A 24247-nucleotide genomic window follows, 5' to 3' on the forward strand; every position below is an offset into this window, starting at 1 on the left:
TGCAACTCAAACTTGCAATTTCGGCCTTCCTAGAAGCTGCAAAAACCCTAATTCTTCGCACATGTGAGAGAGATGGAGCCCAAAGACAAGTTTTCTTACTTCTTTTCTTCTTTTAGACCTTCACTTTTCTTGTTTTCTTGCTTCCCAACTACAGATCAAACTTCTTTTCTTGAGATCGAACTTGTGTGTGAATGAGTGCCAAATGAGGTCGAATCTGCTCCTTTATATAGCCTTTCCAAGGGGTCGAATTCCCTCCTTTAAGCAAACATGAAGTTGTCAAGGCTGACTTGTACTTTGGAGGTTTCTAGGCTTTCTAGACTCAAAACAAATTCTTTTACAATATATATATATATATATATTGCCCAAAAGGGTCTTGTAAACATGATGTTGGCTCTCTTGACTCGTGACAATATATCCTATGACCTAACAAACCCTAGAAGCATGAAGAACATGCTTTTACCTAGAATACCATCAATTAGGAGCATGAAACCCACACTTTAAAATAATAGTTGTTTTCTTTTCTTCTTTTGTTTGTTACATAAGATACATATTGAAATGAGTACAACAGCAATTATGAAGACCGAAACTAGTTACATTTCCAACAAGAGGTATATGGCTAATACAAATGGCGGACGCACATGGCATATCATCGTCAAATAATGGCTATCAGGGGTTGTTGGTTGGTTGGTTGTCAAATGTAGGAGAAAAGTTTTCTCCTATGGGGTTACCCATTTTGGTGGGTAACAGGATCCATAATTGTCCCTCACATGGCACCCTCCTCACTCTTTGGTAAACCACGACATCAAGATTCTGTGATATTCCCACTTAGCAATATTGCTAAGGGGATATATCAATTTTGCCAATTTTGTCATACTTTGCACTTTCACGTAGGAAAAGTGGGTTGCAGGACCCCACTTGAGTTTTAAAGCTAAGGCAAGGGCCCAACTTAGGAGAAAAGGGAAAAATCAAATGGTTAGTGGATGGTGGGGACCACTCCAAGGTGGAAATACGCTCCCCTCTTGGAAATGCACATTTCTTGGAGGGAAAGGATGGAGGGTTCGATGGTTGGGCCCCACATGGGCAAATTGGAGGCACAACGACAAAAGAGGAGGCACTCATTTTGGATATCTTTGATTATTTGAGCATTCACCTTGACTAGCACGCTTTAGTTGGAGGCCAAGTCTGCATGTGCTATTGAGAACAAGAGATTTTCAGGCGAAAATCTAACCCTTGCTTCAGTGGACCTCGAGTGCCAGCCCTAGGAGGGAGTTGCCATCATTTTCAGATCAATCCGAGAGCATTGCAGCATGCTTGTAGAATGAGTTCAGTAGAGACTGCGTAGGGCTTGCGCAACTCTATTTTGTGCCACATGGGACACAAGGAGGAAGAGGAATTTGGGGCTGATATTTGTGGAGGAGTTTGGGGAGGAGAATTGTTGAATGTCTCAGACATTTTGGGGGCATTTAACAGCATCATTTACAAGTGCGTCGAAATACCCAACAACAGGAGGAGCTTGGGGAAATTGGGCCGAAATTTCGAGGTCAACGTTTGGCTAATTACTTCATGGGTTTTTATGGGTTATTGGCAGAGAGCCCGCAGTTAATTTCCTAGAATTTTCTAAGCACCGGAGGAGGTCCTAGCAGCCATTGTTTGCAGCTAGCAATGCATATTTCAAAGGGGCAGCACAGAGCTTTGTTGGGGACAGCTACACTTGTGTCCGAGCAACTGATTTCATCACCTGGGAAAGCTCAGGTGCATGCATTCCGATCTTATCTTGTACCCAGGTTTTATATTAATAAAATGGCTCAGCTCAGCACAATTTATGGCATTTTCTGGGGGTTTAATGTGGTGTGAATTTGTGTGTGTTTTTGCTATGTTTTCTTTGTTTATCATTGTAAATATCCTTTAAGAATATTACAGTGGTATCAAAGCTCATAGCCTTGGCTCAACCTGTGGGAGAGGTATCAGTCTATGACCCCAGAAGATCAGCAAAACGTGACTTACTGGAGAGGTATAAGTGCAGAGAAAGGCAGCTGTAAATTACCCAAAATCCAGTGATTGTTGAAACGGAGGTTGAAAGACCAAACATGGGGGATAATGAGGGATACAGAAGGAGTAAAGAGGAGGAATTTGCCAAACACCTTCTAAAGGTTGTTCAAGATTTGTCCAAGGGTATTGTGGAACTAAGGCACAAACATGCAGCAACAACAAGGGCAAGGGAATTCAAGGGGAATTCCAAATTGGTGAAGGTTCCAACGCTTCGCAGCACCACGCAGCTCATGGCCCCAACGAACCACTTGTTCCTAATACACCACCCAGATCCACTATCCCTAGGTTTTTAACATTCAGCGTTGGAGGGTCGCAAGCGCAAGAAGAGATGCCCATGGGGGACTATTTTGCTGAGTATCAGTCCTATGGGCTCAACTTTAGAGAGGCTATTACCTTTAAGGACTTTTTCCAGTTGAAGGGTAATAATAGGAGCAAGGGACAAGGTGGAGGAGGCTACACACATGGCACTGACTTGCAGCGTACAATGGGGAGGTTGTTCCTCCTGACTTTTGATGGCTTGTCCAAGAGCTTAGCGAGAGCATGGGTTGAGAAGCTCGTTGTCTACTTCCAACTCAATCAGATGGCAAGGGGGAGGAAATTAAAATTGCCACATTGCATTTAGAAGGGGAAGCCCGTGACTGGTGGTTCCATGGGCTAACCACGATATGGCATGCAAGAGTTATAGCCTATGAGGATTTCACTAGGAGGGTCCTGGAGCATTTTGAGAGGAGAGACCTGGAGGAGCACTTTGTGGAGTTAACAAGGCTCAAGTAGAGGGGGAGTGTTGAGGCCTACATCTCCGAGTTTCTGAGATTATCAATGATGGTGCCCGATCTAACAAAGGCCATGAGGGTTTTCATGTTCGTAGAGGGGCTAGCAGAGCCACTGAGGGGATTGGTGAAGTCCAACAGGCCCACCACCTTGCAAGACGCAGTTGGGAGAGTACGAGACTTGCAAGATGCTCTACCTAGGGCCCGAGCGTCAATACCACCCAGACAGGGGTTCCTGCAGAGGAGTAGAGACATTAGGGCTCCACCACCGAGAGCCAACAAGGGGTGTGGGCAGTTGGATGAGGAGACCTGAAGAGACCTCCGGAGGAGGAAGCTATGCTTCACTTGCCAAGAACTGTGGGCACTGAACCATAGATGCACAGCGAGAAAGGCCCAGTACATTGAGGTCTATTCTGACAGTGACCAGGAGGACGATGTAGAGTTGGAGGTAGGTGCAGTGACAAAGTGGCACACGTGGAGAGGGGACCACCACCACCAGGGGGAGCCCCTTTCGCACCAACTGGAGGGGTCCTTTCATCCTTACATGGGGTACCCAAGTTTTTGATATTGAGGATTAGAGGCATAGTGCAGGGACAATGTGTCTCGATTTTGGTGGACAATGGGGCCACCCACAAATTCATCAATGCATAGATAGTGCAAAGGAGAGGGATCACGACCAAGAGTTTGAGGGATTCTCAATCCTTGTGATGGGGGACAAGACCATGCAATGTACACAATATGTTCCCGCTCTGACGGTGACTGTGGGGAACTATTCAGTGACAAACCATTTCTTCATGGTGGATGTGCCGGACACCAATGTGTTGATGGGTGTCCAATGGCTCTATCTCTTGGTCGGGTCACTACTGATTGGAGGAAGTTGGGGATGGAGTTTACAGGGTCGGATGGCAACTTGGTTGTTCTTAGGGGCATGTACTCTTACTCTCCACAGACAATCTCAGCACACTAGATGAAGGCTAACCTGAGGCACAGTGACATTGAGTCGACGGTGGAGTTTAGGATTTCTGAGGCTGGGGGTCATCCCAAGCCACCACACCCTGACATATAGACCATTCTGGACAGGTACCCAGTAGTGTTTGGGGACATACCACCAGAGTAGCCCCTTGACCGAGGGTTTGAGCACACGATTGAGCTGGAGTCGGGGGTACAAGCCATTATTACCACACCCTACAGACATCCCAAGGCTTACAGGGATGAGATTGAGCAGGCCATTCATGAGTTGTTGGCACTTGGGCATATTAGGCCTAGCTCTAGCCCCTTTGCTTCATCAGTTGTCCTGGTGAAGAAGAAGGATGGGACACTACGCATGTGCATAGACTACCAAGCACTCAACAAGAAGACCCTGAAGAACTGCTACCCCATTCCACGGATAGATGAGTTGATGGATGGTCTGAGAGGATCTAAGTTTTTCTCCAAGATAGACTTGTGTTCGGGGTATCACAAGATCAGAGTGAGGGAGTAGGACGTCCCCAAAATGCCTTTCAAGTGCCACTATGGACACTTCGAGTTCCTAGTTATGCCCTTCGGGCTAACCAACGCCCCTGCCACCTTTCAGTCCTGCATGAACCATGTGTTTCATGGGCAGTTGCATAGATTTGTGTTGTTGTTTTTCAATGACATTCTAATTTATAGTCGGACCTAGGAGGAGCACTTGGAGCTGGTGTTTGCATCTTAGAGGAGCAACAGTTCTATGCCAAGTTGTCCAAGTGTGAGTTCGGATTGACAAAGATGCTCTATCTAGGGCATATTATTGGGGAGGATGGTGTGAGAGTGCACAAGGAGAAGATTAGGGCCATCCGGGACTGGCCAATGCCCCGGAATGTGACAGAGTTGAGGGGTTTTGTGGGTATATGCACTTACTACAGGAAGTTTGTGAAGGGCTTCTCACAGTTGGCAACTCCCCTCATGGATTTGACCAAGAAGGGGGCATTCGAGTGGACCGATGGAGCACAAGAGGCTTTTGAGCGCCTCAAACAAGTGATGAGTAATTGCCCAGTGTTGGCACTCCCAGATTTCACGTAGCCCTTTGTGCTTGAGTGCGATGCATCAAGGGAGGGAGTAGGAGCGATCCTGATGCAGGGGGGAACCCGATAGCTTTTGAGAGCCAGAAACTACTTCCCCATGAGCGGATATACTCCATATACGGAAAAGCGATGCTAGCCATCATGCATGCACTAGCCAAGTTCAGACAGTACTTGGTGGGTAACAGGTTCCAGGTGAAAACAGATCATAATAGCCTCAGATTCTTTTTGGAGCAGAAGCAGTTGCAGGAGAGGCAACAAAAGTGGGTGAGCAAGATTCAGGCGTATGACTTTGACATTGAGTATGTCAAAGGTCAACACAACATGGTAGCGGATGCTCTGTCTAGGAGGCCAACCACTATTTCGCTAATGAGCATGGCGCCGAACTGGAAGGCGCAGTTGCTAGTGGAGTATTACAAGGACCGATTTGCTTGTGAGGTCCTGGATGGTACAATTATGGATGACTGGTACAAGGTGATGGACGAGGTGATCTACTACAGGGACCAGATCTATTTAGTGCTCAGCGCCCACTTGAGGGAGAAGATCATGTAGGTTGCTCACAACTCACCATTAGTCGAGCATCAAGGGTTCACCAAAACTTACAAGACTATCAGGGAGCACTTTGCATGGAGGGCCCTTAAGGATGACATTCTGAAGCACGTCAGGGAGTGTGATATGTGCCAAGGAACAAGGGTGAGCAGACACACCCTGCTGGATGGTTACATCCTCTTCCTATTCTTGAGGGGAAATGGGAGAGTATCTCAATGGATTTTATCATTGAGTTGCCTACAGTCCAAGACAAGGACTGCATATACGTGGTGGTAGACATATTCACAAAATTTGACCAATTTTTCTTTATTTCAGCTGGGTCCTCGACCTCACAATTCATTGAACTATTCTTCGGGGAGGTGTTTCGGCTTCATGGTCTTCCGAAGACCATCGTTAGTGACCGGGACAACAGGTTCATGGGGGGATTTTGGCAGCAATTGTTCTGGCTGGTAGGTACGAAACTCACCCCGAGCATAAGTTACCACCCTTAGACGGATGGGTAGACGGAGATTGTAAACAAGTGGCTAGAGGGCTATCTACACAACTATGTGACGGGCCAACAACGTGCATGGATACGGTTGCATTTGGGCGAGTACTGCTACAACACAACGTACCACATGTCCATAGGTATGTCCCCATTCAGAGCTTTGTACGGTTATGATGCATTATCTTTCGTTGATGTGATGTTTGGAGACAGCAAGGCCCCTAGGGCCAAGGATTGGATTCAAGAGAGCCAAGATATTTTACGAGCTCTCAAAGATAACCTACATACTACACAGAACCAGCAAAAGATCTACACTAACAAAGGATGAGTAGAGAGGCAGTTTGAGGTTGGGGATCTAGTTTTCCTGAGACTTCAGCCATACAGACAGTCCACGCTCAAGCAAAAGGGGGCCGAGAAGCTCAAGCCCCACTTTTATGGGCCATACAAAGTCACCGGGAGGGTTAGGGAGGTAGCGTATGAACTGGAGCTACCCCTAAGGAGCTGAATTCACAACATTTTCCATGTGTTTTGCCTTAAAAAGGCACTGGGGTAGCAAGTGACAGCAACTACAAAGTTACCACCCATGGATGATGAGGGACATCTTGTTTTGGAGCCAGAGGCCATTTTGGACACCCATGAGAGACACTTGCGGAACAAAGTCATCAGGGAGTTTTTGATCAAGTGGAGGAATCTACTTGATGAGGATGCCACTTGGGAGGGAGAGCAGATACTCCAGCATCCATCATTGCAGTTGCTTGAGGACAAGCAACATTTTGGTGGGGAGGACTGTGATATTCCCACTTAGCAATATTGCTAAGGGGAAATATCAATTTTGCCAATTTTGTCATATTTTGCACTTTCACTTAGGAAAAGTGGGTTGCGAGACCCCACTTGAGTTTTGGAGCTAAGGCAAGGGCCCAACTTAGGAGAAAAGGGAAAAATCAAATGGTTAGTGGATGGTGGGGACCACTCCAAGGTGGAAATACGCTCCCCTCTTGGAAATGCTTATTTCTTGGAGGGAAAGGATGGAGGGTTCGATGGTTGGGCCCCACATGGGAAAATTGGAGGCACAACGACAAAAAAGGAGGAGGCACTCATTTTGGGCATCTTTGATCATTTGAGCATTCACCTTGACTAACACACTTGAGTTGGAGGCCAAGTCTACATGTGCTGTTGAGCACAAGAGATTTTCAGGCGAGAATCTCACCCTTGCTTCGATGGACCTCGAGTGCCAGCCCTAGGAGGGAGTTTCCATCATTTTCATATCAATCCGTAAGCATTGCAGCATGTTTGTGGAGTGAGTTCAGTAGAGACTGCGTAGGGCCTACGCAACATTATTTTGTGCCACACGTGGGACACAAGGAGGAAGAGGAATTTGGAGTTGAGCTTTGTGGAGGAGTTCCAGGAGGACAATCGTTGAATATCTCACCCAGTTTGGGGCATTTAGCAACATCATTTACAAGTGGGCTGAAATCTCCGGCAGCTGGAGGAGCTTGGGGAAATTGGGCCGAAATTTCGAGGTCAACATTTGGCCAATTCCTTCGTTGGTTTTTGTGGGTTATTAGAGGAGAGCCTGGGTTAATTTCCCGAAATTTTCTAAGCATCGAAGGAGGTCCTAGCAGTCATTGTTTGCAGCAAGTATTGCATATTTCAAAGGGGCAACACAAAGCTTTGTTGGGGACAACTACACTTGTGTCTGAGCAGCTGATTTCATCACCTGGGCATTGTTAGCTTGCCTTGGGCAAGCCCAGGTGCATGCATTCTAATATTATCTTGTACCCAACATTTATATTAATAAAATGGCTCAACTCAGTGCAGTTTATGGCATTTTCTAGGTGTTTAATGTGGTGTAAATTTGTGTGTGTGTGTGTGTTTTTGCTATGTTTTCTTCGTTTATCATTGTAAATTTCCTTTAGGAATATTACAGATTCGCATAGACAACTTTGAGCCCCACTGTATGAAGCAACCACAGACATGCCCACTTCAATGTCTTGTGCCACCATTCAAGCCTTGTGGTAACACACCTTAAAGACTTCCCCTATCATTCTTTATGGGGATCTTTCACTCTGATGGATATGATTTGGCTGGGCATCTTTTTCTCAATGCCTTAGCTCCTATGGAAGACATTCACACATGGTTGGTTAGTTGTAACATGGAGCATGGTATTACTTTTAGCTCTCCCTTTTTTGGGCCCATATTTGGATCATATTTTTAAAATCGGTCGGCTTGAACCGAAAACTAGTCAAACCAACCGGTTCATTGGGCGACCGGGTCAAACCGGCCAAAAAACCCGGTTGAAGGGTCCATTTCGCCCAAATGTCACAAAAACCAAACCAAACCAGTCGGTTTATGGTCAATCTGATCGGTTCCATCATATACCGGCTGATTTATTGCCAGAGCATCTATAAACCCCACAAAATGCAGTTTTGCGAGTTTTGAAGCTGTTTTGAGGGAAATTGGGGGTTGTTTTCCTCCAAAAATTGTCCTTCCAAGAAAAGCATGCCTATCCTCTCATTTGCCTGACACATCTCAACCCTAGCAATGTTGGTAATTAATGGTAATGTTAAATTCTTAAAATAAAAGTGACATTTCCTTGAAATGACTCGAGATGTTTGAGAGTGGTTTCGACTTCACTGGATTTCATATGGAGAAACTAGAATTTTAGATTTCACTCAAAATTCAACAGACTTAATGGTTTTCAGGATTTCATTGGGGGTTTGCAATGTTTCCATTTGATTCTATCATGCGTGAGGGTATGAGATTAGCATTTGATCAAGAGCATGAAGCCCTTTAAGAACCTTGATGTTGGTGGCTTTGATTCTTGAACTTTGTTGATGTTGGTGGTATTGATTGTTGAACTCCTCTACCATGGCCTTAACAAGAATGTACCCTTCACTCAAAGGAAAATAGTTGGTTAGGCATGCTGATCTTTTTCTACCACATTATAAGGTTGAGGAGATTCACCCTTCACTCAAACCAAAATCATTGGTTAGCCATGTTAAACCTTTTCAATTTCTATCATGTTATAAGGTTGAGCAATCCAAGTCTGAAGGCTTTGAGCTAGATGATGTTTATGTATCTCTTGTTGATGATCCCATTTCTATTAGCGTTGAATCAATGATGAGTTTCATGAGTGACCATGTTGATCAGTGATTTGTAGTTTTGATGTCTATGTTTGCCACTACTACTACTACTAAAGTTGTAGAGGAGTTTTAGGAGTCCTTAAACTCTGAGCCATATTATTTATGTAGCTCATTTCGGTGATCTCTTGTCTAGTAGTGGTGATGATTTTGATCATGATGAGGAGTGATCATGTTGTTGAGCACTGTTATGTAGACTTGTAATAGGCCAATGGCCCCATAGCTTAGAGCATTGTTTTCAGACTCTAGAGGCCATTTAGAGTCTCATTGATTATGTATTTTGTTGCTGCTATGTATTGCACTCGATGCCATTTTGATATATTCACCTTTACATGGTATATAAATAAGCAAACCTTGCATATTTTGTCTCTATTGGTTTGAAATCATGGTTTTAAATATAAAAAATAGTTTTTTATTAAAAAATAATTATTTCATGTATTTTTTAAAGACCAGTTCATTGAGATCTGACCAGTCGCGATTTGACCGATTCTAGTTTGAAACCCTGTTTATTAGGTGGACCGGTCTGGTCACCAATTCCAGCTTTTAAAACTGTGATTTTGATACATATTATTGGATTAAAGGGTGATATACCTTCTTTTCATGAAGATGATTGAGTGTTATTAACATTCCACATGTTGAGGCCATAGTTTTTTTATTAAAAAATGATTATTTCATGTATTTTTTAAAGACCAGTTCATTGAGATCTGACCAGTGCCGATTTGACCGGTCCTGGTTTGAAACCCTGTTTATTAGGCGTACCGGTCCAATCATCGATTCCGGCTTTTAAAACTGTGATTTTGATACATATTATTGGATTAAAGGGCGATATACCTTCTTTTCACGAAGATGATTGAGTGTTATTAACATTCCACATGTTGAGGCCAAGTATTATGGATCCAAGTGCTTGATTTAAGGCTGGCATCCACTTTGAAAGCTACTTTACATTTTTTATGGGACTTCTCACCTTGCAAGATGCCACAATTCTCTTAAAGACGTTCTTTATGGTTTCAAGCCCTATTTTAAGGGGACATCCATGTTGAAGAAGTTTGTTTGCACTCGTAGTTGAGGATGACACACATTGGAGAAGATCTAGGAGGTTCCAAACACTAGATATAGGTTCACATTGCATATTTGAGGGCAACCTAACTTTAAGAGAAATTATCTTTTGACACAATGCCAAAAATTCCACCAAATCAATGTCATTAGATGCAAAATGGTTGCAAGATTTCCAAAATGTGGTCATAATAGAAATTCTGCCAGGAATTGACACAATTATGGTGCTTTCAAAATTTGTCGCAACAAAATTTCCGCTGCATTTTAACCACTTGTTTGAAGAACGGCCCACATCTTTTGATTGAGTGTTTTGGTTATTTGGGGAGTTCATTATTGATGTATTCCCATGATGAAGATTGCCCTATCTCTTGAGGCCACATGGCCCATATTTTCATGCTTCTATTGGAGGTCATCCACTCTTGAGATCATCCATTCATTACTTGTTGGGACATTTAAGCTTGGAGAACTACACATCCACCTTTAATGAGATCTAGAAGGTCTTAATTTCCTACTATGAGGATTTGTTTGTGGACCTATCCACTTGTAGGCCTTGGGAGGCTAGATGTTGCACCTTTGACTCATCTTTTCCCCTCCTTGATGGAGATGTCCCGATCTCTTGGGCCTATTTTTGTTGCAGTCATATAAAAGTGGCTTTGACCACTTCATTTTTATGTATTTTTGAATGATTTACTCCTCCCTAGGATAGTTCTAGGCTTCTCAATGAGAAATTATTACTTTCTTCTAAAGGAAGTTTAGCTAGAATCTATATAAAGAGCATCCCTTCATCATTTATACTCATGGTTGGGTTTTTGGAGCTTCCTTTCCTTGAATCTTAATTGATATTTCTTGGAGCAAATGCAATATATAAGGGCTCTTTCTTTTTGGAATGCATAATTATTTTGTGTCAATTATTGAACCTCTTCTCTCTTGGTTACTATTTGGTGCATAAAGATTAATTCTGAATGATAAAATTTTCTGCAAGCTAACAAGATTAGTTCATTGAATGGTAAAGTCTATAACTTGGAAGGAATATATTTTGGGGTAGCTCCTCTCCTTCTTCCTTTGTTAGTTTGGTCATTATTTAATTCATTCCTTTTTCTATCCATTTAGGAACCCTAGCAAAGGTATTGAATACGTTTATCAAGATATAGTTGATTTTGTTACTGAAGGTGCTCCCTTGAGGACCCTTTCTTGTAGGGTCTTGGTCTTCATTATTTATCTTGATTAGATAGGAGACTATTGAGCCATTGCCCCTATGCTCATTCCCTAATCCTTAAATAAAATAGGTCAATTTTTAAGATGGGTTTTCTTTTTTACCCTATAAGCAGCCTTAGATTCACCTTGACTCCATTGCCCTTGTTGGATATGACACTACTCTCTATTGCCTTCCATCACCTCTTTTATATCCTAAAATACCAAAAACTTTGTTTATTACCTTGTGCCTCATTGCTTAGTTTTAGTAATCCTACCAAAGGGATCAAAGGAGACATGCCCTAAAGTGAAGAGGATAGGATACTTAGGTGACAATGGTGACCATCATAGTAGTTCCTTCTTGGGTTGTGCCTTGTGGATTAGGGATTTTATTGTCAAGTAAAATTTGGTAGGTAACAAAACCTACATAGATAAACAAAAGGTCCACGATGGATTACATTGACAAGGGATAGGATAGGGTCCTCACTGAGATCACATTACTGCAAACAACGGAAAACTACAAATCAATTATCATCAATAAAGGAGGGTTTGCTCACTTTTCCATTAGCCTCTCGCTGGTCAAGACTTTCAAGAACAAGTATTTCCCATTAAATTGAATCCCTTTTTAGGCTCAATTTTCTAGAGCATGTGGAAATGATTGAGCAATATTGGGCAAAGGTCACACCCTTGAGAGAGTCCTTTCCCATGGATTCATTAGAATTAATGCTCTCACCAAGGAGTGGGCACTCAAGAAATTTGGGAACATGAGGACCAAACAAGGTGAGGTAGAAGACTAGATCAAAGTTTTAAACGAAAGTATTCAAAACCATGTTTTATCCTTTTTTCAAAACCATGTTTTACCAAAGGATATTAAGGCCAAGATTGGGTCATCAAAGATTATTAAGGCCTTGGGTCATCAAAGATTGAAAGACATGTTCTTAGGAAGAAGCAAAGTGGTGAAGTAAGGGTCATGTTACATGGCTCTTAAAGTTTTAAAAGCCATCTTGCATGGCTCGAAAGGATCATGTTACATGGCTCGCTATGGGGAAATAACACTACCTACTTCCAAAAAACAAGCCTTGCCAAGAAAGCCACAAACACCATATGGAGGATAATGGATTTTGATAATAGCTTTGACATTCTTTCAACGATACATGCAATGTAGAGTCAAGTAATATAGGGATATCTTTATCGGCCTGATAGAGAAACCACTAGGGATTTTTCTCGATGGCCTCTTGGGTTAAGGAAGACTATGCACCTTAATCACCCTACAACCATGGAGGAGCTACATGGCTCGCTATGTTGGACAATAACACTACCTACTTCCAGAAACAAGCTTTACCAAGAAAGCCGAAAACACCATCTGGACAATAAGGGATTTTGATAAAAGGCTTTGACATTCTTGAAATAATGTGTGTAATGTAGCGTCAAGTGATATAGTGATATCTTTATCGACCTGATATAGAAAACACTAGGGATGTTCTCTCGATGGCCTCTTGGGTTGAGGACGACAACGCGAGCCTCAATCACCCTACAAGCATGGAGGAGCTAAATTAGGTTATGAAACCCATTCAAAAATGACAAGGCATCAAGACCAAACAACCTCCCGACAGGGTTTTGCACAGGGTTTATGCATGTCTTGGTTGAGGAACTGCTAGAAGTCAGTGATAATTTGAGAAATCTAGACAGAAGAGGAAATTTCTTCAGGCATTCATGATTCAACACCACTTTGACTGTTAGTATCTCAAAGCAATGCTACCCAACACTTTCAGGACAATACCACACTGTCATTGCATATGCGAGATGATAACTAGGGTGATCTCGAGCTGCCGAGCAAGCTCTATCATGTATTTTCGATTATGATATCGACAGAAAATCGGGTTTACAGAAGGATGTGATATCCATGACACCACCGAGACAGTCACAGCACACGGGCATCCGGTCCACCAAAATCAAACGACAGATAGACATATATATAGACCTTGTTTTCATTAGAAAAAAGTCTCCAAACCACCAAATTAAACAGTGCGCGTGTCCCACTTAACAATGGGAAACAAATAAAACATATCAAAGAAAGACTCAAAAAATAATTAGGACAGATGGATATTAAGGTCTACGGTTCCAGGTTGAAAAATTACTACAAAGGAAACTAGTATTTTCTTTTTTTCCTTTTTTAAATACATGAATTGCAAACATGAAAGAATCCAACCAACAGATAAGAAACATAATATACATGAATGGAATAAAATCTCTTTACTAAAGAAATGTATAAATAATCATTTGAAAGGCGTTTATTCAACAACACAACGTTTCAATGAATTAGAGTGAAAATGTCAAATGATAGCACAGCCATCTTTATTTCAATTTTCACATATTTTTTGTTGAATTGGACAGCAATGACAATTATTTCACTTTGGTGTCATATAATCAAAAGATTATTTATGTCGGTGAAAAATTACATATATTTTTTTAACTTTATTTTGGAAAAAGATAGACAGGAGTGGTGTCAACTTTTTAAGCGTGGTTATTACAAGACCCAAAAAATATCTATTTGTGTAAAAAAATACATATATTTCAACTCCACCTCACAGAAAAAGGCAGAGAAACAAGAGTGAAGTCAATTTTTCGACCTCGATGTCACATGACCAAAATATTATCTATTTTCCTGAAAAATTACATATATTTCTTTAACCCCACCCCACTGAAAATATGGATAGGAGTGACATCAACTTTTTGACCTTTTGTCATAAGACCAAAAGATTATCTTCTTTTTTTTTGAAAAATTACATATATTTCTTCAACTCCATTTCACAGAAAAGTTACATATAATTCTTCTACAAGCTAACAAGATTATCCCATTGAATGGTAGAGTCTCCAACTTGGAAGGAAGATATTTTGGGGTAACTCCTCTCCTTCTTCTTTTGTTAGTTTGGTCATATTTTAATTGATTCATTTGTCTATCCATTTAGAAACCCTAGCAAAGGTATTGAATACATTTATCAAACTATAGTTGATTTTGTTAGTCAAGGTGCTCCCTTTAGGACCCCTTCTTGTAGGGTCTTGGTCTTCATTATTTATCTTGATTAGATAGGAGACTATTGAGCCATAGGCCCTATGCTCCTTCCTTAATCCTTAAATAAAATAGGCCAATTTTTAAGATGGGTTTTCTTTTTGGCTCTATAACCCCCCTTAGATTCACCTTGACTCCATTTCCCTGAAATACCAAAAACTTTGTTTATCACCTTGTGCCTCATTGCTTAGTTTTAGTAATCCTACCAAGGGGGTCAAAGGAGACTTGTCCTAAAGTGAAGAGGATAGGATACTTAGGTGACAGTGGTGCCATCATAGTAGTTCTGTCTTGGGTTGTGCCTTGTGGATTAGGGATTTTATTGTCAAGTACAATTTGGGAGGTAACAAAACCTACATTGATTTACATTCACAAAGGATAGGATAGGGTCCTCACCAAGATCACATTACTGCAAACAACAGAAATCTACAAATCAATTTATAATCAATAAAGGAGGGATTGCTCACTTTCCCATTATCCTCTGGCTAGGCACTCAAAAAACAGCTAAATTCGAAGCTTTTGAGGGAAATCGATCCAGTAGTGAAGTGACACAATCTCCTAGAGGCAAGATGCTGGCCCACACAAAACTATTGCCCATTAAATTGAATCCATTTTTTAGGCTCAAATTTGTAGAACATGTGAAAATGGTTGAGCAATATTAGGCAAAGGTCATACCCTTGAGAGAGTCCTTTGCAATGGAGTCATTAGAATTAAAACTCTCACCAAGGAGTAGGTACTCAAAAAATTTGGGAACATGAGGACCAAACTAGGTGAGGTAAAAGATTAGATTAAAGTTTCAAACAAAAGTATCCAAAACCATGTTTTACCAAAAGGCATTAAGACCAAGATTGGGTCATCAAAGATTAAAAAACATGTTCTTAGGAAGAAGCAAAGTGATAAAGTAAAAATCATGTTACATAGCTCTTAAAAGTCATATAGTCATCTTATATGGCTGATAAGGGTCATATTACATGGCTTGCTACGAGGGATAGCAACACTACCTACTTCCCAAAAAAAGCTTTTGTAAGAAAGCCACAAACACCACAGGGAGGATAAGGGATTTCGAGAATAGGCTTTGACATTCTTTCAACAATACATGTACAAAAAGCCACAAACACCATAGGGAGGATAAGGGATTTCGACAATAGGCTTTGACATTCTTTCAACAATACCTGCAATGTAGAATTAAGTAATATAGGGATATTTTTTTCGGCCTGATATAGAAAACACTAGGGATATTTTCTCAATGGACTCTTGGGTTGAGGAAAACAATGCACCTCAATCACCCTTCAACCATGGAGGAGCTGCAATTGTGTAGCTACATGGATCGCTATGGAGAACAATAACACTACCTACTTACAGAAACAAGCTTTGCCAAGAAAGCCACAAACACCGTCTGGACGATAAGGGAGTTTGATAAAAGGCTTTGGCATTCTTGAAATAATATGTATAATGTAGCGTCCAGTGGAGGTAGGGTTATCTTTATCGACCTGACAGAGAAAACACTAGGGATGTTCTCTCGATGGCCTCTGGGGTTGAGGAGGACAACGCAAGCTTCAATCACCCTACCATGGAGGAGCTAACTTAGATTATGAAACCCATGCAAAAATGGCATGGCACCAAAACCGAACAACCTCCCGACACGGTTTTTAACAGCGTTTATGCATGTCTTGGGTGAGGAACTGCTAGACGTCAGTGAGAATTTGAGAAATCTAGAGAGGAGGAAATTTCTTAAGCATTCAATACCACTTTGATTGTTAGTATCTCAAAGCAATGCTACCCAACACGTTCAGGATAATATCACACTGTCATTGCATATGCGAGGTCATAACTGGGGTGATCTCGAGCAAGCTCAAACATGTATTTTCGATTATGATATCGAGAGAAAATCAAACATGTATTTTCGATTATGATATCGAGAGAAAATCAGGTTTATAGAAGGATATGATATCCATGACACCACTGAGACAGCACACGGGCATCCGCTCGACCAAAATCAAAAGACAGATAGACATATATATAGATCTTGTTTTCACTAGGAAAAAATCTCCAAACCACCCAATTAAACAGTGCGCGTGTAGTACTTCACAAGAGGAAACAAATAAAACATAAAAAAGAAAGACTCAAAAGATAATTAGGACAGATAGATATTAAGGTCTACGGTTGACAAATTACTGCATAGGAAACTGTATTTTTTATTTATTTATTTTTAAATAAAAGAATTGCAAACCTGAAATAATCCAACCAACAGATAAGAAACCTAATATACATAAATTGAATAAAATCTCTTTACTAAAGAAACGTATAAATCATCATTTTGACGGTGTTTAGTCAACAACATAACATGTCAACGAATTAGAGTGAAAATGTCAAAGGACAGGACAGCCATCTTTATTTCAATTTTCAGATATTTTTGGATTGAACCAATTTTCAGAAATTTTGAAGTCAATTTTTTGGCCTTGCTGTTATAAGAGAAAAAGATTATTTAACCTTGATGTTATAAGACGAAAAGATTATTTATTTAGGTGAAGAATTATAAGAAAATGGACAAGAGCCAGGTTAACTTTTTTTTACATAGGTCTTCCACGACCAAAAAAATTATCTATTTGTATGAAAAAATACATATATTTCTTCAACTCCACCTCAAAGAAAAATAGGGACAAGATTTCTTCAACTTCGCCTCACAGAAAAAACAGAAAAGAGTGACTTAAATTTTTTGACCTCATTGTTACAAGACCAAAAGATTATCTATTTGCTTGAAAAATTGCATATATTTCTTCAAATCCACTTCACGAAAAAAAAATTGACAGAAGTGACGTCAACTTTTTGACATCGGTAACCAAAAAAATATCTATTTGTCTAAAAACTTACCTATATTTTTTCAACCCCGCCTCACAGAAAAAGACAAATAAGAATGACGTCAACTTTTTGACCTCGGTAACCAAAAAAATTATCTATTTGCCTAAAAACTTACATATAATTTTTCAACTCCACCTCACAAAAAATGACAAAGAAAAAGACAAACAAGAGTGACGTCAACTTTTTGACTTCTACTTTACAGCACCAGTGATGTCAACTTTTTGACCTCGGTGTCACAAGACCAAAATATTATCTATATTTATGTGAAAAATTACATATATTTCTTCAACTCCACCTCACAGAAAAATACCAATAAGAGTGGCCTCAACTTTTTGCCCTCATTGTCACAAGACCAAAAGATTATCTATATGCTTGACAAATTACATATATATCTTTAACTCCACTTCACAGAAAAATGAGGTCAACTTTTTGACCTCTTTGTCACCGGACCAAAAGATTATCTATTTGCTTGAAAAATTACATATATTTCTTCAACTCCACCTCCCAGAAAAATAAGGACAAGATTTCTTCAACTCCGCCTCAGAAAAAAACAGAAAAGAGTGACTTAAATTGTTTGACCTCATTGTCACAAGACCAAAAGATTATCTATTTGCTTGAAAAATTGCATATATTTCTTCAAATTCGCTTCAAAAAAAAAATTGACAAAAGTGACGAACATTTTGACCTGGGTAACCAAAAAATTATCTATCTGTCTAAAAACTTACCTATATTTTTTCAACCCCACCTCACAGAAAAAGACAAACAAGAATGACGTCAACTTTTTTATCTCAGTAACCAAAAAATTATCTATTTGCCTGAAAACTTACATATATTTTTTCAACTCCACCTCACAAAAAATGACAAAAACAAAGACAAACAAGAGTGATGTCAACTTTTTGACCTCAGTTACCAAAAAAGTTGACAGAAGTGACGTCAACTTTTTGACCTCGGTAACCAAAAAATTATCTATTTGTCTAAAAACTTACTTATATTTTTTCAACCCCGCCTCGCAGAAAAAGACAAATAAGAATGACGTCAACTTTTTGACCTCGGTAACCAAAAAGTTATCTATTTGTCTAAAAACTTACTTATATTTTTTCAACCCAGCCTCACAGAAAAAGACAAATAAGAATGACGTCAACTTTTTGACCTCCGTAACCAAAAAAATTATCTATTTGCCTGAAAACTTACATATATTTTTTCAACTCCACCTCACAAACAATGACAAAGAAAAAGACAAACAAGAGCGACGTCAACTTTTTGACTTCTACTTTACAGCGCCAGTGATGTCAACTTTTTGACCTCGGTGTCACAAGACCAAAATATTATCTATATTTATGGGAAAAATTACATATATTTCTTCAACTCCACCTCACAGAAAAATACCAATAAGAGTGGCCTCAACTTTTTGCCCTCATTGTCACAAGACCAAAAGATTATCTATATTCTTGACAAATTACATATATATCTCTAACTCCACTTTACAGAAAAATGAGGTCAACTTTTTCACCTCTTTGTCACCGGACCAAAAGATTATCTATTTGCTTGAAAAATTACATATATTTCTTCAACTCCACCTCACAGAAAAATAAGGACAAGATTTCTTCAACTCCGCCTCACAGAAAAAAACAGAAAAGAGTGACTTAAATTGTTTGACCTCATTGTCACAAGACCAAAAGATTATCTATTTGCTTGAAAAATTGCCTATATTTCTTCAAATTCACTTCAAAAAAAAATTGACAAAAGTGACGAACATTTTGACCTGGGTAACCAAAAAATTATCTATCTGTCTAAAAACTTACCTATATTTTTTCAACCCCACCTCACAGAAAAAGACAAACAAGAATGACATCAACTTTTTTATCTCAGTAACCAAAAAATTATCTATTTGCCTGAAAACTTACATATATTTTTTCAACTCCACCTCACAAAAATGACAAAAACAAAGACAAACAAGAGTGATGTCAACTTTTTGACCTCAGTTACCAAAAAATTATCTATTTGCCCTAAAATTTACATATATTTTCTCAACTTCACCTCACAGAAAAAGACAAACAAGAGTGTCGTCAACTTTTTGACCTCAGTAACCAAAAAATTATCTATTTGCCTGAAAACTTACGAATATCTTTTCAACTCCAAGTCACAGCAGAAGACAAACAAGAATGACGTCAACTTAACACAAACAAGAATGCCGTGAACTTTTTGACGTCAGATAACCAAAAAAAATCAGAAAACTTACATATATTTTGTCAACTCCACAGAAAAGATAAACAAGAGTGACATCAACTTTTTGACCTAATAACCAAAACATTTATCTATTTATCTGAAAATTTACATATATTTTTTCAACTCCACCTTACAAAAAAAACAGGTAAAAATAATGTCAACTTTTTTACTTCTACTTTACAGCACCAAAGATTATCTATTTGCTCAAAAAATTACATATATTTCAACTCCACCTCAAAAAAACAGACAATAATGACCTCAATTTTTTTGACCTCTATATCACCCGTGCAAAAAATTGTCTATTTGCCAGAAAATTTCTATATATTTCTTCAACTCCACTTCAAAAAAAATTATGTACAAATGTTTCCCATCATTACTGATACCGTAAAAATGTTTCCTATCATTGTACACTTCACGATTTCTTCGACTCCACTTCAAAAAAATTATGTACAAATGTTTCCCATCATTACTGATACCGTAAAAATGTTTCCTATCATTGTACACTTAACTTTTTTATATTGATCGTGAATATCATTGTACACTTAACTTTTTTATATTGATCGTGAATAGGTGTAGTGACTGCCTGGCCATATGTGCCATTCGAATCTTTACCACACCAATCAACATATGACCATCCATTTTCAATATTCCTGACTGCCTGGTCATATATTCACTGTTAATACACTCCTTGCCAGACATTTCCAGTTCAAATTCACCGTTAATTAAACCATTCCCGTGTGCAACAATATTTTGGCGTAGCGGTTGGAATACGAGATGCTTACCTTTTCCGCGATAATATGATCCCCCGTCTCCAAAGTGGGATGCATAGAGGAGGACGCTATGAACCTAGGCTCCAAAATAATCCACCGGAAAGCTGTGGAAGCCAAAAGCGCTGCAACGGCGGCCTTGCAGGCATCCCAAGTTGACCATTTCGAAGTGCCGTCTTGGATCTCCGTCGTCGTTATCTGCTTCTTTCGTTCCTCTGCAGGCACGGCCCCCTGCTCAATCATCCTTCTTACACTACAACCCATGAAACCTCTGGTCGGAGACGTCGAGAATTCATGACAGGGCAACCATCTCGTCCACTTGAAAGGGAAAAGTCTGTAAATTGCCGTCATAATGAGATAACAGATTCAAGTAGCCGCAGCGAGATTAACTCAAGCAAATGCGTGAACGCAGAGCTCAGCTGTTGTGTAATTTCCTTTAAATCCATAGCAATGAGTCCCCAGGCCTGCAATTGGAAAACCTGGGAAATTGTAGAGAACTCAATTTTCAAGATATTGGGGGAGGCGAGCCACGGGGAGATGAGGGGTAAGCGGCCATGATCGGTGAGGCGTGATGGCATTTTTGGATCAGAGCTTCACTTAATGGTATACCGGCAGACGAATGAGAAATGCATAGGCAATGTGAACGAAAACGCCATGAAGAATAGGCGGTATCACGTAGGAATTTGCGGAGGGAACGAAAAGCGAGACTCTCAATCGTGTGAACATTTAATACTCTGATTTTAGGGTGCATAATTTTGCTTGCCTCGGCGTGTTGTGGTCGCAAGAAACATCGACAATAGTGAAGAGTTTGCTTCGCTATCAAGTTTCACCATGCAATTAGTCCATGAAAAGGCGGATCGTTTGGTCAAAATGGAAGGAGGCCAACTCATGTATAAGCTTTCCCGCTGATTTATGCGATGGTTCGTTTTTCGGTGGATCTTTCCGGGCACTGCGCTTATATTTGGCTTTTGTCTTTGCGCGTTTACCCATTTGGAAAGGTGTTTGGTACCGCGTATTTAAGTTGCATATTATAGTCCAGAATTCAGTGGATGAGAATTTGTCTAAATAGCAGGTTGCGTTGTTTAATTTTGAGTATTATATGGGATTCAGAGTTTCGGAATTTGTATCAGTTTTGTATCGAATTATAAATTTTAGTTTGATTTTAATGGGGATAATTTTATGTCTTTTTGAATTAGTAATCTCTTTTTATTTTTTTATTTTTTTTTTTTATCTAATTTTTATTTTGTAAAATAAATAAAAACACTTATAAATTTGTTTCAAAATCTTAATAAATTATTAAAAAATAATAATAAAAAAATTTACAAATAATGGAAGTGAAAATACATTTAACACACAACTATTCTTATAGATATAATTATTATGGATTTTTTTTTTTTCCTTTTTATAGAAATGTTATTTGAGATGCATTTGTATTATTATTTTCATCAAGATCACACTTCTCCAAAGTTTAAAATTTCCTAAAAGCAATAATACTAGTACTATCTACAAAGTCCAATCTACCAAAATATGTCCATTTACCCTTCTTTTTTTTTTCTGAGAGAAATCATCATATGGCCCAGATTTTTACAATCTATATGGCCGAAGCCAGCAGAATTTTTACGGCATAGCCGTTACAAATATCGTTCAGATATCTCCATAGCGTGGGGGTCATCAAATATGCGCCTCCACAGGAATCGAACATGGCTGGGGTGCGAAAGCCATCCGCCCCAGCCATTACATCATGCACATCATGTCCATTTACCCTAACTACACTTCGTATAACGACTATATATATCATCAAATCATCTACTCCATTGGTTAGCTCCATGTACACTCGTAAAAACTCTAATTGATACATGAAAAATGTATATTATACCAACACTCATCCAACACTCATATATTAAATCCTAAACTCTCATCGCTCTATATATATCCTCAAATCATCTACTCCACTGTTTAGCTCTATGTATACGGGTAAAAACTGTAATTGATACATGAAAAGTGTATATTATACTAACACTTATCCTAACTAGACTTGGTATATATTATACCAGCACTCATATATTAAATCCTAAACTCTCATCCCTAATCGTGAGAAGCAATAACACTAATATTATCTACAACTTTTAGTTTACTAAATATTAAAATTACACTTTGTGTAAATAAATCTTAAATTTTTAACTTAAAATTAACTAAAACGTATAAACATTTTAATAATTTAATATATTACTTATAATATATCAATATTTTTATATTTTAATTTTTAAATATATAATTTTAAACTTGCTAATAAAAAATATAATATTTAACTAATTTTAAAATTAAATAAATTCAATTAACAAATTGAATATATTCTTCTTACGCTCTTATATATTATAACATGAATCTTAAACCCTATAATCTTACTAATAGTACTAGCATAATAATTAATATTATTTACAAAAGCATACAAACATTTTAATAAATAGGATATATTCAATATAAAAAGAGGTGAAAAAAAAATAGTAAATTTTAAATTGTAAATATGTTATGTATCATTTCCTTGTATGTAGATGATTGTGTGGAACCTTATATGAAAAATATTATCAGTATGAAAGATTAACAAAGATGTTATGTATCACCTCCTTGTATGGAGATGATTATGTGGAACCTTATATGCAAAATGTTCATCTATTTAGCAATTTTTGAATTAATCCAATTTCAATGCCCATCACCTTTGCTAAGTCTAGCTAGTGTCTTCTTCTTGATCATCTAAGAAAATTTTGGAAAGCTTAGGTCAAGTCCTTTGGAAAATTACCATATTAGCAATTCCTTTCATTGTGAATATAATGTTGGAGGTTGAAAAACTAACATTGTCCATATTACTCATTATAACTACATTCTCATATTTTATTTTTTTACCTCTCCTAGTACTAATTTGTGGTTCATTTTTTATGAGATTGGAATTTGTTTGGTTGCTTTATGTTAAAATGGGATTTACTTTTTTTCATTTATTTCTATTTCCTTAGCACTACATTATATTTGGCATAATTCATCATTGCTTAAACTACTTTATAGTATGAATAAAATTAGTGGTTTTCCAAGCCATGGTGTCAAATTTGTGGCCCATAAGCACTAACCTTGTATTTGATGTTATAATATGGTCATGTTACAAAACTCTTGGTATTATATTATATAAACATAGTCCAGCCACATTCTAACATTTTATAGTGACCATACTAAGGGTTTGTTTCAAAGTTATTATTCTTTCTTTTAGTACCATTGTTTGATTATGCATTATCTTGGTATAAATGGTTGTAACCCTACCTTCAAAATTGTTATACTCATGAGAATGTGAGAGATAATTTGGATAAACATTGGATGCATTTCATATTGAAATGATACACATAAATACATTCTTTAATGACCCCTGTTTCATATCCCAAGAGGTACCTTGGCCTCCTCGTGACTCTTCGCATTCACTTGTGGCTTTTATCCTTCCACAAAAGTGAAATGCCAAATTTACATAACCCCCAAGGATTATGTTTCCAACGATCCCCCCTTTAATCTGAAGGGTGTATGTGAGTCCAAGAAGAGACCAAAAATATGGAGGTGGATAACAGACAATGGTTGGATGTGCTCTCAAAATATGGTGGTTTTGGGATGACCACAAAACAAATGGATAGCAGAAGTTGAAGTATTCTACCGATGGTGGTATAAGGAAGACCATAAACCAACAAGGTAGCAGAAGCTGAAGTATTCTACGAGTGGTGGTTTAAGGTTGACCACCAACTCTGGAACTTGGCTTGAAGTAGCTCCTAGAACAATTCTAAATCTAGCTAGTAGATGATGTCTTCTACAAAATGGAAGTGTTACCTAGTCATGGTTTAAAGATGACCACAATTTGTTGAAATGGTGGTTTGAAGATGACCACAAATTATTGTCTAGCAAAAGTAGTAAGTATTTTATCAAGTGGTGGTTTAAGGAGGACCACAAACCAAATCATGCTTATGGAACATGCTTCTATCTCTAGCTACAACTCAAACTCTAGCTCTAGATAACTCTAGCTCTAAG

General features: G+C 38.8%; 1 protein-coding gene across 1 annotated transcript in view; it reads right to left on the minus strand.

Moving 5' to 3' along the window:
* Positions 1-21024, minus strand: part of LOC149192220 (chloroplast processing peptidase-like) — a 188068-nt gene extending 167044 nt beyond the window's left edge. Inside the window, exon 1 of the mRNA XM_089406337.1 lies at positions 20210-21024. Coding sequence (XP_089262463.1) covers positions 20210-20545 — 336 coding nt within the window. The 5' untranslated portion in view covers positions 20546-21024. The remainder of the gene's footprint in view (positions 1-20209) is intronic.
* Positions 21025-24247: the final 3223 nt, after the last annotated feature.

Source organism: Pinus tabuliformis, chromosome 2_2 (assembly GCF_031772625.1).
Source record: "Pinus tabuliformis cultivar Carrire ecotype Pingquan chromosome 2_2, CPIR1, whole genome shotgun sequence".
NCBI lineage: Eukaryota > Viridiplantae > Streptophyta > Pinopsida > Pinales > Pinaceae > Pinus > Pinus tabuliformis.